At 37.9% G+C, this 16,761-nt stretch overlaps 1 protein-coding gene across 5 annotated transcripts in view; it reads right to left on the bottom strand.

The window, feature by feature from the left end:
- Window positions 1–16,761, bottom strand: part of LHFPL2 (LHFPL tetraspan subfamily member 2) — a 121,005-nt gene that overhangs the window by 36,441 nt on the left and 67,803 nt on the right. The window contains exon 3 of one of the 5 annotated variants that reach the window (XM_042028873.1): window positions 13,867–14,016. The exons of 2 other annotated variants lie outside the window; for them this stretch is intronic. Coding sequence is in view for 1 of the 3 variants with exons in the window: in XM_042028872.1 (XP_041884806.1) it covers window positions 1,660–2,366 (707 nt within the window). In the remaining 2 variants the exon portion in view is untranslated. Of the gene's footprint in view, window positions 1–1,659; window positions 2,475–13,866; window positions 14,017–16,761 lie in introns of those variants that run through there. 2 more of the 5 variants (XM_042028874.1, XM_042028872.1) reach the window with 2 other exon arrangements.

Below are 16,761 nucleotides of genomic sequence, written 5' to 3'. Positions count from 1 at the left end.
TCCATCAGATGGTTCATGACACAGAGGGGTGCACATCTACCCTGATTTGGCAGCTGGAAGCCTTTCATAAGTTTGCCCAGTGACTTGAATCGCCATAGTCTGCATCCTCACTTTGCATACCTTTCTGTCAAGCTGGAGTCCTGACCAGACTAGCAGAGCAGTCACCCTCCCTAGGGGACAATATGTGATTTCAATCAGCTGTGCACCATGTCAGATCAGGGATGAAATCAAAGCTGAAGACAGAGAGTGCTTTTCCCTCTCCTGCCAGTGGCTGAGCTATGCAAAGGGCCATGCTGGGGGGATGCTTTAGAAAGTAACAGTGAAAGAACTTTACAAACTAATCCCAAAAAAAGAACACACCAAGCACACACACAAAAAATAACAACAGCCACACCACATCTGGAGACTGGGTGGGCTGAAGGAATGAAGTGAGCTGGAAGAAGATTGACAGTCTGGTTCAGAGAGACAGAATTTGCTGATACACAAAACAGGTAAGGTCTCTCCAGGAGGCACCCCAACCAGCTTACTCAGTGATAGCAAATGGGTGTTAACAGTAACAGATGGAAAGCACCTAGAAGGGTACAGAATTTATTTTGCACCAAGTACCCTCAAGTCTGGCATTTCCTTACATTTTAAAACTCTTCATGACAGCATTCTTAAAGCTCCCTTGTTCCTTGTTCTGAATCAGTACTTTACAATGTCCACATATACATTGCGAAGAGTGAACTTAGATGCTACAGTGAAGCTAGCCTAGCAGGAGACCAAACATCATCCTTTTCTTCCCATTCCCTGAAATATTTTCCTTCTTCTCTTTACCATTGTGGTAGCCACTGGATTCCTCCATGAGGTGACTGAATCTGACAGCCCAGCAAAAAGTTAATCCGGAAGAGAAGGGTAGGAAAGAAAACCAGGAGGGAAGCACACAGGCATTTTCCCAGTGAGCAAGCAGAACTGGCTCCTAGTGAAGATGAAAAGCACCCCAGCTGGCAGTAGGAAGGCGGCATGACCACACCCCAGGGAGCAGCAGGGATGAAAGCAAGACCAAGACCTCCCACTTCTTTTCAGATAAAGGCCTTCACCATCACAAGTTGAAGGACATTATTACAAAAGTTATAGTGTGACATAACAATTGCTTACATCTCCCCACTGATTGGGGCCCCTAGAAAAAGAAGCTTCTTTCAGAAAACATGTCAAAACTATTGATATTTCTTCATTCACAGTCACAAGTCAAGTCACATGCTGGAATGATTTCACTTTAGCAATGCTTCAGTGACTCATAGGCTGGTGTGCAGTATATTATCCACAAAGATCTCATATTTATTGTTTAGCTTGTATCTATTGGTTGGAAAACAATATAGTTTTATGCAATCACTCCTATTTTTCTGTAGTTCAATCACACTGGTCCAATTGTATCCAGGGGCAGCCCATCCACTTCAAGATTAAAACTAGAAAAATAATTCTTCTGTTTCCACTGAAAGTTCTTCCTCCTTTACTCGACATTACAACTACACCCATTCTCAAACACTACACTCCAGACAAAGTTTTGAAGAGTTCTCTTCCTATTTTTTCATTCACAACAGCCTGCGAACCCCACCATAATGCCAAATTCTGGCAATCCTTGCAGTTTAAGTAAATAAATAAATAAGCATTTAAACCCACCTCAAAAAAGGGATAGGGTGATCCAGCTCCCAGCTGCAACGCTTGTGTTTGAAAAGTGTTGCAGCGTGTGGCCTGAGAAGCAGCACATCTGCCCCTGCACTGAACAGTCCAGCCTTTGTTTGGCTCTGACACTGAGCAGCTGGGCTGCTGTGAGCAGCCGGAGTCACACAAGAAGCCTGTGGTCCCCAAAACACCCCTCGGAGAGTGCTAGGCAAAACCCCCCAAAGTTTCAGAGAGACCTGGGGAGAACAGCTTTCTTCATGCCATGGGCTTGGAGCAAGGATGCTAATTGTAATCGTGAAGCTGCTGATTATCCTGAGAATGCAGAAAGACGTGCACAACTCAGCTTTCCAAATGAGTCCCTGCAGGTCACTCCTTATTTCACAGAGAGACAAGTCTGGCTGTCGCCTCTCCCTGCCCCACAGTCCTTCTGGACAGAGCTGGGTCTGCATCACAGATCTACAGCATGAAGTGTCCTGAAGCAGGGAAGGGCTTGCCACACCACTCTCCAGCAACAGACTAGCACCATTCATCACACCAGCTGACAGGTTAGACTTGTGTACTTGGGAAAAAAAGGAAAAGCAACAAAAACCCCACCACACACTGAGCAGTCTGCAGCAAGAATCAAAGATTATTGCATCACATTCCTCTTGTGCTGCGTTCAGGGCTTTTTTGGCCTGAGGTCTTTTCCTGACCTCATCTACCATGACTATCCTCCAAGTCCTGTCTCAGAGCTCATTTCCTCATGGGAGCTCAACAGTTAGAAACTACAGCTACAGATGCACATTAAAAAAACTAAATATGCACACACTGTCCAAGTAAGCTCTCAAAGAATGGGCTTCCAGTTGGTTTACTTATCCAGTTCCAGCAATCCACTTTGTTCCAGACTGTTGTTCTTATCTTCAATATATTGATTTTATTGCAAGATGCTTTTGAAATCAGAACATCAGATATGACTTCCCAGCATAGGATTAATGACAGGAGGCCTTTGGTGAAGGTTTCTCTGAGCTCCTCAGAGATGGAATGCACTTTTTGAGAAACTCCATCTCTTTCTAGACTGTCGGGTGCTGAGTACCTTTAATATTACATGCTTAATTGAAAACACCTTTACACTCACTCATGTGAGTTGGGTATACTAATCCTGAACACCAAATGTGTCCTTGCAGAGTTTTACATAATCGGTAATCAGTGTTAACGTATATATTAAACACTCCAATTGCAATAAATATTTAGTTTAAAAATGTTGCAAGTGTGTATCACATAGAAAAATAAGGTACATCTGTAAGATATCTATAGGTACACACAGTAAAGAAAGCAACAAGACTCAGTTCCCATCAATTAATAAGAAGTGCACTAATAAAATTGTAGTTTAAAAAAAAAAAATTACATTTTCCTTTTTCTCTTCAGGAACAGCAGATACGAACTTCAGTAATTTGGTTTCCAGGTAACAGACAGGAAAGAATTTCTCTGAGAGAGATGAAAGGATTTAGGTAACACTGTATATACAATTAGAATTCCTAAATGTTTGTATCACTGGCAGTTCCTGTGAGTGCTGGGGAAAGATTAGACTTGATTAAATTGCAGACTGTGCAAATTTATTTATGGACTCAGTTGTGAAACACACAATAAAAATCTATGTGAGACAAAACTCAAAATTTTTTGGTAAAACATTTGAACTAAGTTTCCCAGGTATTTTCAACCTAAAACCCCATTGTGTTAATGTGAGCTGAAAACAAAGTCCTTTGAAAGTGTTAGATGGAGAAGTAAAAGGATAAGAAAAAATTACTTCAGTTCAAGAGTCTGAAGTAGATATTTCATGGCCGATTTGGACAAAATAGAGATTTAAAATGTGTTCATCATATGGTTCCAGTTCCACATGGGTAATGATGTATTCAGTTCAACTGCTGTTTATTTTCAGTACTAATTACTCATTAGCAGATGCATTTTGTCATGACAAGATTTTGCTATTGTGATAATATTTCCTGGGTAGTTTGGAAGTCCTACCATATTCTAAATCAGATGCCCAGAAGTTTGATTCAAGAATTGAAATTCTAAGGAAATAACCTCCAGCAACATATTTCAACAAAAAAAATTAGAGGTCAGAGAGGGAAGGACACATAAACTTAGCAGAATGTTCCTTTTGGTCCATGCTTATCTTGAGAATTGTCCAGGACAATCAGACAACCAAGTATTCCTATTCTTCATGGGGAAAATGAATGTACTCATTACTGACAAAATAGGTTTTACACCTAATCTAACAATACTGAATATAGATTTGAAAGTTTTGTGAGAGTTTACAGTCGATCCTGAAAAACCTGGATTTAACCTGTTCAACCCACTCCCCAGAATACTTTATAGGAAGGAGCACAGTCAGCCATTTTTTAGATTTCAAACCTGTCAAAAAAGTATCTGACATGGATTTGGGTTTAAACCACTTACTACACCACGCTGCTGAGACAAAAAAGTAGTTTCTCTTCCTAAAAGAATTCAGACAGTCCAAAAGCAAGCATTTCTTTTCAGGAAGCTGGATTTAGATGCATTATACAAGATCCTCAAAACGCAGGTAAAAGAATAGCAAGCTTTTGCTGCCAACTTGGCATGTGAGAACAACAAAAACCCCAAAACAATTAAAATTACAAGTCAGAGCATGAAATATTCCCTCCTTTGATATTCTTTTGCGTTGTCTTGTGTCTAGGCTTTGAAAATGTCCTACACTGCCTGTGTGCCAGAGAAATTGCCTTTCCCACAACTCTAAGCACTTGTTTATGTGAAATACACTGCTGAGCTAGCCTTCACCCCTCAGGTCTAATCATAAATTATACTGCCAGGCAGATTTTGTAAAAGCTTTAGCACTGATTCAGCCATGGAGATTGAAAATAGAATACCAAAATGGAAAAAAGTGGTTATTGATGGAATATTCTCTTACTTAAGCCACATGTTAAGGTTCTCTAGCACAAATCCTGTTTTAGTCACACAGGCAAAAGACAGATGTCAGCCCTTCAGGGCCTTTCACAGTGTAACAGAGGCTGAAGAATTGAGTTAGCAAAAGAACTTTGAAAGCAATAAAGGGGCTTGCGTAGGGTAGAGCTAATTGGCAAGAAGAGTGCATAGTAAATGCCAATATGGGAAATGCTCTGAGGTGGGTGAAGCTGCCATTTGACGCCCAAAGTCCCAGGATAATGCATTAGCATGCACAAACAGAGGAAGGTCCTACGCAAAAGTAAGCATTTTCACAGTCTGTTTGGGATATTTCCTCAGCCAGCCACCTCATTCTCCTTAACAGAAGCCTCTGACAGTAAAGAAAGTAAAACATCCTTCCTTACTTTTGTTTTTGTAATACAAACATTATTCACACAGTAGACTATAAGAATATGCTTCTTTTAAAATTCTCCTTACTTACATAATAAATATACAAATGTGCCTGAGTTTTGTGTCCACAGCAATGAATCCCTGTTCTGCAGGATTAAAGATTACAGTGGGCTACTTAAAAAAACCCAAAACACAAACAACCCATTGAGAGAAAGGTGCTTCTTGCTATGAGGAGCCTGCAATTTGAATTTCAATGCTTCTAACATCCACTTTCTGAAAAACACCATTCACAAAGCTGAAAGCAATCCATTATTCTTCAACTGTAGCCATCAACTAGAGCTGACAAATGTTTGAAAAAAATTTGAAAATAATATTTAAAATTTATTCAATTCCAAGAGTACTGCACTACTTACATTAGAATATATAGAGAAAATATACTCTCTAATCCCATAGAGTTAAGAGAAAATCACATTGGAAAAATATGTACAGCAGTTTGAAAAAAAAAATTTCTTCTGCAGTTTAGTAACTTCTATTCAGCTATGACACACCTTACTAAAGAACCTTTTAATGACCTTTAAGTTCAACATTAATTCACTCTGTTGGTAGCTGTCCTCCAAAAAAAAAAAAAAAAAAAAAAAAAAAAATTTAAGCTTCTCAGGTGTGGATTGAATTGATTTTCCTGTTCTGTCTAGGTTCTTTCTATACAGTTAATATAATATTTGGCAAAGAAAAAAGAAAGGATACTTTATCCTTTCCCTCCCCTGTCACTCACCTCTCCCCCATGAAGAGCAATCTACAGCCTCTCCATTTGTCACTGTTGTTGCTGTCATCCTAAGAGCAAGGGAAAACTTTTTACATCTTTTAAGACAATCTTTTGGCAAGTCAAAGATAAGTCCTCACACAAGAAGCTGATGCCTGAAGTCAGATTTGTTTTCAGTAGGAAGTTTCTGTTTAAGTGGGAAGGATGCAAGCTTAATTTAAATTTACTTTACGCTGTCTCACAAGTTGATGAAAATTGCATTTAAAGCCCAAAAGTCAGTCCTGACAAAAGGAAGAGATTTGCCATGCTCATCAAAGCTTTAAATTGCCTCCTTCAATAGCTAGTATGAGAACATTTTAACAAATAAATAGAGCAGAATAACACAGATCCAGTTCAGAGGTCCTTTAAAAAACAAGACCATACAAGTTATCATGTGCTTCTGTAGGGGTGTATTTGACCTTGGTCTACCAGTATAATCATAAAATGGACCCCTGAACCACAGTCGTAGCAAGACAAAGCAAGTAGTTAATGTTTTTCCAGTGCATGCTCTTAACACTTTGTGTCACAGACACCCATCTGTCTCACTATCAACACATCTCTAGGAAGAAATAAACTTCCACTGCCCTATCTCCTCTTTCAAAGAGACCCTGCATTAACTTCCAGAAAACCAGTGATAAACTTTCTCAATCTCTATGCAAAGGTGTCAGTTCTTTGTAATCATGTACCTTTTCCTCCAAACAAAAGCTCTGCTGCTACTGGTAGACCTGACTATTTGCAAAACTCATTGCATGAATGCTGTCAGCTGGAGCAGCTGTGGAAGCTCACCCTGTCACTCAGCCTGCCTGTCCTGTTGGTTGTTCTTCCCTTCCACAGTTGAGATCGATAACACTTAACTACAAATAAAAGAAGCAAATGTCTCCATTTTGCCTGGCATTGGAAGAACAAAGGAAAATTATGTAATTATTTTGTCATTATTTATTATCTGAAGATGGGAGAATGTACGGTGAAAACAGAAAACATTCAAGTGGATGAAATAATAGAATATAAAGATATTAATGGCCTGGAAATGATCATGAAGATAGCATATGTAATCACCTAGCCTTACAAAATTTTCAATTGTTTTTTTCTTTTTAAGATAATCAGTGTGATTCTGTGTTTGGGACCCACAGCCTTACTGAATAATGCTCTGCATAATTGTTTTTCTCCTGTGCAAATATTTACATTGTATTAGTGGAAGAGAAACCCATACTCTTCCATCCCTGGATTAAAGCATCACCACCAAGTTACACAAGAAGTCATGGCTAACTGGAAACAGCTGCTAAGCCACTTGCATCTCTGTTGTATTGTAATACCCACCAGTAACTCAGAAGGATCATATCTTACATCTGCTTCTCTTCTCTTCTACATCAAAGTCTTAATAGATAGCTTGTAAGAGAAGTTGTCATTGAAGCTAGGTCTTGAGGAGAGGCACAGAAACTCATGCTGCAGCTGCTGCAGATGTTCCTCTGTATGTTTACTAATAGCTGCCTGCTGAGTTTTAACATTTTGGAGCCAGGGTTTCCAGATGTCTCCTCCAAAATTAATACAAACAACCAGGAAGTTTACAGAAGTAAGATGATCTAAAAATTTCTCTTTTCTCACAATTTTATTTCTGATATCTGCAGAGGAGCTGTACACAACAGAACAGATTTTCTGCCCCAACATAAATATGCACAACAACAGCATACCAAATAAAAGTACTGCAGAAGATCCCAGATCAAAAATCACCACTTTCACATACCAAAGACAGTCCTGGATGCTCAGCAGCATTGGTCAAGCCACTGCATTGCCTCCTCCTAGTGCTGTTCATATGTTACCAGCATGTCCAAAATGAGGAGCTAAGGCTTGGCCTGACATTAATGCCCATCAGCTTTGAGGAGACATTATCCATAAGGTCTGACAGTACAAATGAGATACAGAACTCCACACACTAAAATTTAATGAAAATTCACACCACCATAAACTTGAACATTTTTCTGTCCATCCTATCCTACACTGCCCTCAAGCAAACTCATCTAGTTTGTTTTCCAAAAAAGTAATTTAAACAAAAAAGAGACACTAAGATATGATTCACACCCCCAAACTTTCAAGCCATGTTTTGTTATAAAATGAAACCCTGCCAGGTCCCTTTATCAAATTTATCTAATATTTTCCCACTCCTATTGAAGAATTAATGTGCAGACATTCTTTCTTTAAAAAAATTAATTAAAATAAAACCAAACAAAACAGACTGTACTGAGGAATCCAGCTTCAGTGTATGCTGCTTTTATTCAAGAACTCAAATTGTTTCCAGCCAGCAACCCACAATGGCCCTGGATACAACAGGCACTTATATTTCAGTGAAAATTTTGCAAAGATGTACACACACAAAACAGGTGTGTGTATTTACAGACTTTCTTACCTCCCACCAGAAATGTTTCTTTAAACAAAGAACTACTGTTTTTTTCCTAATGGAATGAATACTTCTAAAGCCCTGAAAATCTAGCTGCAATTAGGCAATATAAATCAAACCACAGTAATGAAACATGCAGATGACCCACTTTCCTAACCAACATAGCAGGAAGGTTTTTTCCAAGTATTTCTAGTGATTTTTAGCATTAGTATGCAATGTATTTTTGTCTGTTAGACAGCTATTGTCCATTCCTGGAAAAAATGTTTAATTCTGCATTGAAGGAAAAAAAAAAAAGAAAGAAAAAAAATCCACCCAAAACAAAACCAACCCAAAAGTATGTAAAACAAAGCAAAACAAGGAAACTCTTCATGCACTACAGCTAAAAGATATAGTCTATATGGGGAAGAGAAATCATTCGAACTTTCCTCCATCACGACAGTTAATTATATTAAACAAAGACAAGATTTTAAAAATCTTTACCTAGTATGCATGAACATGGACAGAACTCTCGACTTTTGGCTGAAATGTGTCCAGCTTTGTTCGCTGTTTCAGAGCAAACTAATCTGTCCAGTTTGTGCCAGCAATTCCATTCTTGTCAAAGTCTGTAATACAGACCTATGAAAAATACTGATTTCATAAAGTTTCAGGTTTTAAGAAAGTTCACAGAAAATTCTTCATTGGCTTGTTATCAGGTAGCATCAGCTGGTAAATGGCAAGTTGAAACAATTGCAAACTATTCTGGAGAATACTTTACTAAGTTAGAAAGAGATTTGATAAAAGCACATTTCAAAACAGTGTTGGCCCAATATCCTTTTCCAAACAAGCATGGCATACTTGTTATTGACCAACATTCAAACTGTTGCTATAGGAGCTTATCCATCAGCCTCCCATCTGCTCTGCACCTCTCTATTTTCTTTCCTTTTTTGAGCTAAAAGTCATCTTGAAGATGTGAGGAGGATAGCAGTAAGACTTCGAACCTGAGAACAACAGACTCTGCAAACAGCTAGTGTTTTCTTATGAATCCTGGGATGAGAAAAACCAACAAACCCATAACTCACTTTCAGGAAGAACATCTTGTAACTTACAGATCAAACTTCACTGTCCCCACTTCAGTCATACATCACCACAGCCAAAGTGGTTGCTCTCCCTAAAGGTACAGTAGTACCCTCTTTTTAGAGAGAGAATTACAAATTGTCTCTCAGACGTAAAATTAATGTTTGAATACTAATTATTTTTTATAACATGTAAATGTTGGCTTAGAACAACAAAGAATGGCATGAAGCAACTCTGCATTTCCAAGGTGGCAGCTATGGGTAAACAAAATACTGTGCTAGAATACTGCAGTGACAGGAGCTACATAATTTACAGTTTCTACAACACTGCAAACTCCGGAGTATATTCCTACAGTGGCTGAAAAGAAGGACAAGTTAAGCAGCACGAAATTCCTTTCTCTGAATATAGCTGTAGGAAGGCTTTCCACTCAGCAAAGAAAGGACTGGAATCTGATCTTGATTCACTAATATTCAATATACTGCATACAACTTACCATATGTCTGTGTGATTTAGCATCTCAAGTTTTTATTTTTTCCTCTTGCAAAACTATAGCTCCCCTTAGCCTTTTCTACTTTAGAAAGGACAAGTCACTTACCAAGAACTGCTGTGTACCAAAAGCTGAGTTCTGCCTTGGAACAGAGGGGCACAGTTCAATTTACCCTTTGAAAGGAGCAAGCAGGCTATTCTGCTCAGCTATAACTAACAGATATAACTACTATCCAGTAGTAAGTAACACTAATGGTAACATTTAAGAACTAAAGGTAGTGATAATGATCTGGGACAATGCCTCTTATTTTATGAAAATTATAAAGCCAGTATGTTTACCAGTATAGCTGCTGTCAACCCTTATTGTGCAAGCCATCACACACAAGTCAGAAAAATGCTTTAGCAACTGGAAAACTCTGTCTAGATCTTTATCAAGAGCTGATCAGAATAATAAGATCACAAAGACTTGTGCATCCATTTAATTAAAATAACATGTTCCTTACTGCGGCATGTAGTTCATCACACTTCAGCAAACTGACTCCATTCCATCACTGTTTAAATAACTTTTCCATGGCAAAAACACCTATTCTGTTATAATAAATTTAGATCAAATGATAAATGTTTTACTCAACAGACTTTGTTCTAGACTATGTAATACAAATATCAGACTGTTAAGGCTTTGAGAGACAGAGTTCAGTCTGAATAGGTCTTTTTCTTGATCCTCAAGTCACAGAATATTAACAACTTAAGCTGTGAGTTGCAAACTATTTATAAATTAAAAAGTAGGAGAATATGAGCCATTCACAAAAGATTCAACAGATTTTTTCCATCTTAATACACTCATGTCCCAAAGATGAATACTGCTTTTGTTCCAAAAATAATTAGGGTAATGACAAAAGGTTTAATGTTTTATCTACTATTCTCTATCTCTTGCTCTCTTCTTCTCCAAGACTTCTGAAACATACATGGCTAATATCTGTTAGCCATGAATTTCTCTCTGAGCCTCTTTTAACCCTGTGATTTACAGACTCCAGAGGTGGAAAAAAAAGTCTCAAATATAATGAGGCGAAAGAAATAAAGCTACTTAATAGTGTTCTAGGAACAATCTTTTTGCAGGATTTTTCAAATAACATGCCAAATTCTGTGAAGTTCTAGAGGACCCTTTCAGCATGAGGTGTTTCAACATAACTCCACTGTTAAAGGTGAAGTAACTCTCACTGAAGCCAACTGGAGTTTTACACCTACTTTCAGTGAACACTGGACAGATGTGTACCCGTGTTACAATAGATATGGAGATACCCTTCCTTGTTCAAACTTAATTGCATGCACACAAACACCGTATGAATAGCTCTTGAAAAAGCCACAGCTGTTCCTCACTTCAAGGATTAAATCCAGGTGGATCATGTAACAACTCTTACAGTTATGCTGATTATTCCAAGTTTGAACATCGCCAACATTTTAAAAATGTCTAAAAAACTGGGTGGATTAGGCCACCCTGGTTGGAAAATCTGACAAAATACATAACTTCATATAATTCTCAGTGATTTAGGCATGCTGCAAATTGCTGGATCTATACAATAGACACTGCATCACTGCACTCTTCGCCAGTTAGGAAATGGGACTAACATACACAAACAGCTGAGAATATGGAACTGATCTATAGATTAAACTCAGGTGGAAAATGGTCTCATTTTCTCTTCACCCAAGAGTCTGCTATTCTGACTTCTGTTTCTTGTGGATAAGATTGTAAATATTCATAGGAATATCAAAAGTCCAGCTTTATGGACCTATTTTGGAAAGTGATCCTGTTATTAAACACATTATGTTTTATAATACATTAGCTTCCGATGAATCAAACTGTAAAGTTCTGTGCCACATTATTTAATATATTATGTTTTGCAAATATGAAGTCAAACTTATATAGTCCCTTTGTGAAATATGGGTATAGTTACTTAAATCAATACTATTTCATCAGCTGGCATAGAAAACAAAGTTCCATCCTCAACATACCACTGCACAGTTCCCAGTGTTATTAATTTCCTTTTTATTAGCATGGATAATACCACAAAAATATGCTGCTAGCTGAACCTACAAGCATGATCCTGCAAAGAAATGTGCAACTATAGCCAATACCTATCGAAACCAAGTGAGCTCAAATGATTTCCAGCTCTTGTGATTTTATCATGAGTCATATCTAGTGTTTTCCTTGAGTCACACATTTAGGAGCTTCAGCCACGGTGCCCATAATTACATTTTACAATTTCATTACTGTGGTGAGACAGAGAGGAATCTGTCAGCTTACATATATGCATCAAGACACTAAGCATGCAGGCGACACCCTTGGTCATATGCCAGACTATTTTTTATCAAATTCTGGCAAAACAAAACCAAGACATAGTTACAAAAGTGCTTTTCATCTGTTAATGGTAATTTCTGAGTGAATGTGCACCAAGACCCACATACATGAATTCCAATGTGTCCTCTTTGCTGTGTGAAAATTTCAATGAAAGAACTCCCATTTTTTTCCTTACAGAGGAAAACAAGTATTTATTTATCGGACAGCTTTTGATAGTGATGGTATGCCATTCCACCCACATATAAGCTGGAACAAGCCAAAAACTGGAGGGACATAGATGAAGCTAAATCTTATGGTTGGGTTATTTTTTCTTTTACCAACCAAATAAAATTAATGAGTAGTATCAGTAAGTAAACAATAGTGACTGGGCCTTGGTTGTTAAAAGCTCTTATTCTGTTCTATGATTTCAAAGCCATTCAAATGCTTTCAAGGTGCAAGTGGGCATGTAAGAATCAACACTTTATAAATCAGAAGGTGAGAGGGAAAACATACAAGTGAAGACATACTTATATATTTTAAAATTCAACTCCTCTGAATATCTGTGCAACGCTTACTTAGTTTTTGAAAAGCCATAAACAAATTGCCTTTCAATATCCACATGAACATCTGCAACTCTGACCCATTGCTGAGAGCAGATCCTGCTATTGCAGCACTGACCAAAACAATTTAAGTCAGTAGATGAACAATAAAGAAAACTTCTCCTGTCCTCATTTCCAACACTGGAAGTACTAAAACTTTCTCTCAGGTTGCACCCAGCAGGAAGAAATTCCGAATCAGCCATGGATTAAGTAGATGAACTAACAGATCTCTGTCACATCAAATTGTTAGGCTATTTTATATTTTAACTAACTTGCCATTTAACATGGAAAACCAAAAAGATCCCAAAATAAACTCTCTCCACAAGACACATTCAAGCAAGCATGGACGTAAGTGTTCAACAGAACTAATGAAGCATAGGAAATCTGTGACAAAACCAAGGATGAGCTTCTAGAATATGCTGCCTTTTACCAAAATAAGTAAGAATGTGCTCTGGCTGCTATTCTTACAAACATCCCCATCTGGCCTCAGCAAACAGGAGAAAAGTGATGCAATTTTCATGGCACCCACAGCCTCAAACCCAGACACTCTGCACCTAGGTGTTAGCAAGCCCTTACACAAGGCTTCTCAAATTACTGCTTCCCACCAAGACCTGAAACTGGCTCCCTTTAACATCTGTTAATCTAATTGGTTCCTATGAGCCCATAACAATTAAACCGGTTGTTGCAAGGAGCAACAGGGAAAGGGGATTTTATATATCCACAGCTGGGCTGTTAGCAGAACAAATGGACTGCACCTTACTCAAGGGCTCTCACCAAAATTCAGTTACTAAACTGTAAGAACAGGAACAAACCTCAGATGAAGCTGATGGCCTCAGCAAGTGGACTGAGCTCAACACACTGATCAGCTGCTCTGTCACAACAGCAATCATAAAGGGGGACAAAGGCTGCCCAGTTTCTCTAGTCATCAAATACAACAGTTAGAGAAAAATGTGACTGGTCACGGCAAAGATGGATTGAACAACTCATTCAAAGAGTAAACAGAATTTTTGCATGATATATTATAAAGCTGACAATTTTTGATTAGCGTGTAATAAAAATGGAAAAAAATGGAATCAAAGTACTTCTTTAGATTAAAAATATTTTTTCAAATGGGAAGTAAAGCAACAGCTGAAGGAACTGAGCTCTTTACTTATGCAAAACACTTCTGTGGATTTCAAGTAGAAATAACTTTTTTTTCCCCTAAAGAAGAAGCGAAAATGGAACAAAGTAATACCCAGCTCAGTATCAGCCCTGGTGCCTTTCCCACAGACACTTCAGAATATCTCTGTGTGCTCACAGCAGATTGTCACCCTCAAAAGGAATTTTCTTACATGTGAATAAGGGTTTGCAGGGTAGGAGCTGTAATATCCTCGGTATCATCAACCTACAGAAGAAAACGAATAAAAACTTTGTCATAAGTTTTGCAGATGTCTAAGCATGAACATCACATCTTACATTCCAAGAAAGCAAGCTAGCCCTGCGGTTTTCTTCCAGTGCACCAGATTAATAAAGCTTATTTCTTGTCCTTTCTACAGTCTAGTTTTAAAATGACGTAATGAAACTCTTCTCAAAAGTGTTTTTGCTCTGTGCTCTCTGCTATACTTTCTACCCTAGTATTCAGCAGCTGGGCACAATGCTGAACTGAGGCGACACCATCACAACCCTTAGAAGTTCCTGAGAAGCTCCTTCAAGAGTCTAGCACTTTATGTGCCTCACACTTGGACACCTGAAGGTTTACTAGCTCCCATCTTTGGGTGTGGGAAGAACAACAACTGTTATTTATTTTGTGGGAGACAGAGACTTAAGCTTTCAACCTTTGTTTCTTTGCTCTCTAGCTACTGGCTTTTATTTTTTTAACTCTTTTGCTTGCTATTCATCCCTTTCTTAATCTGTTGCTCTAATTTTCATCAATCTTTGTGAAACTCCACGAAGTCAACTTTAAAAACAGAAATGCTTTTAACAGAGAAGTTGAGACTTAGTACTCAGAAGTGAATGCAGAAACTTCTCACTTTTACAGAGTATTATTGAAGGAGATCTATGTATCTGAAAACCCTTTTTTTTCCCCTTTCTGGATGTTTCCTTAGACTATGACAAATGGTCTCAGCCAAGAAACAATTTATTTTCTCTGATGATTGCAATACACTTCAAACATATCATAATTACACTTTAGTCATTTTGAATTGAACTCGGGCAACATTAGAAGGTTGCTCATGGTATGTAGAGCTATTTGATGCTTTAATAGGTTAAAATATTAGAAGTGTGCCAATGTAACCAGATTACTTCTAAGGATACTCAAATACCTGGGAACACACAAACCTCCAGACAGGCTTTCCATAGGTTTAATGTTTTGAGCTGTGCCTCCAGACACATTTGGAAAAAAGAACACGGCAGTCATTTAGACTGTCACAAAATATGCTAAAAGATATGACTTTGCACAGCTAATCCTAATTCCTATTTTATCACTGTTAGCTGAGCACCATCCTAAAACAGAAGTGATGAATTTTTGAAATAATTTCTGAAATGTAGCACAAACTAAAGTGTGCTATTACGGTTCACGTATTTTCTTTAATAAGAAGGAATTATACACATAGATTGGTGATTGAAAGAAGTAAAAATAAATGGGATAAAGACTTCCCAAGTGAGAGTCATGGCATCTGGTCCATTTTCTTTTGATTCACTTAGATTATTTCACATGCAGACAAAGCAGCATCCCCTCTATATTACACAAGCATTAGTATGCTAGTAGTAACTCTGAGGAAGAGTCCCTCCAGCTGCCAGGAAAATAATCATTAAAAAATTATAGTAACAAATAAAAAGAACTCGATAACCATCCATGAGAATGCCAGGGAGGCAGACCTAGAGAATGCTTTAATTGCATTAAGTATAATGTTGTCTTGTCATATGCCCATCCAAGAGTATTTTATTATCATCCTTCTAACAGATTTGACAGTTTCAGGAGAAATGTGAGTAGTAGCCAATTTCCACAGAGAAATATGCTCAACACTACCTGGAAAACTAGTGGGATTTCAAGGCATGTTTTCAACCTCCCTAGCATAGAGTTTCTTTTTGTTCTTCTCAGATTCAACTTTTCCAATACATGAAAAAAAAAAATTATCTGCAGGGAAAGATTTTTCCCTCATTTAATAACATCCATAAATCTTTAGAGACTATAAATTTTTTCACTGTCTACTGCATTAAATTTTACCGCCAAAAGAATCTTTATGAAAATATTTAACTTCCTGCATGATTTCTGAAACAAGTGGATTAAAAACACATCCGATAAAGGACAATGGCAACCTTCAACAAGCAGACGAAACTGTTTTCCTTTAGGAAAAAAATGGATTTAAAGAGATGTAAAAAGTGTAGAATCAAAGAAAATAATCAGCCTACATTTGGTATAGCAATTTTTTTCAATTACAGCAATACAGAATTCTATCAGGCACTTAAACTATATGTCACCAGAAAAGCATTTAAATATTTAGAAATAATAAAATACTAATTTTAAAGGTATTTTTCATGGGCATCTTGAAGTATTTTAGGAGGCATATATAGCATAAGATTGACCCACCTTTGGGTCAGATATGTTACCTCATCCCTTCCCACCCATTCCTCCCATCCATTCCATGCCACTGAAAGTCAATAATATTCTCTCACTGTTGTATAGTCCTTGTCCCAAGTCGTTCTGCATTACCTAGCAGGGATCTGTGACTGCTGTTCTGAGGGAAGCACTGCACCTGTGCAGAACTGCAGCAGCACAATCAGATCACAGCACTCAGCTGTCAGGGATACCTTACTACATGTATTAGTAGATGTCCTTGATTAAGCCATATCTCTATCATCTCATGCTGATTTAAAAATCAGTGAAGGAATGCTGGTGGTTCCCTGGTAACAAGTTCAGCCAGCAACCTTTGCTCGTTAGGCTGGCCAGTTCTCAGTTTGTAACTATCACTGAATGCTTTTTCCATGGTCTGCCTGCATAAATTATCAGGGAAAAAAATATATTGTATTCTTACGTTTTGATTCCACAGTTTTAGACTCAAAAATTTGAACAGCCATCAGCAGGTTATTTTCCAGCTTGCTTAGAGGCTGTAATACCTTCCTCCATTTAATAGCTTTGGGAAGTAATCTA

Source organism: Corvus kubaryi, unplaced genomic scaffold, assembly GCF_017639235.1.
Source record: "Corvus kubaryi isolate FWS band 111438036 unplaced genomic scaffold, C.kubaryi_AGA036_p1.0 37308, whole genome shotgun sequence".
NCBI lineage: Eukaryota > Metazoa > Chordata > Aves > Passeriformes > Corvidae > Corvus > Corvus kubaryi.
The sequence above is the reverse complement of the archived record's forward strand: the minus strand, read 5'-3'. Positions and strand labels throughout refer to the sequence as shown.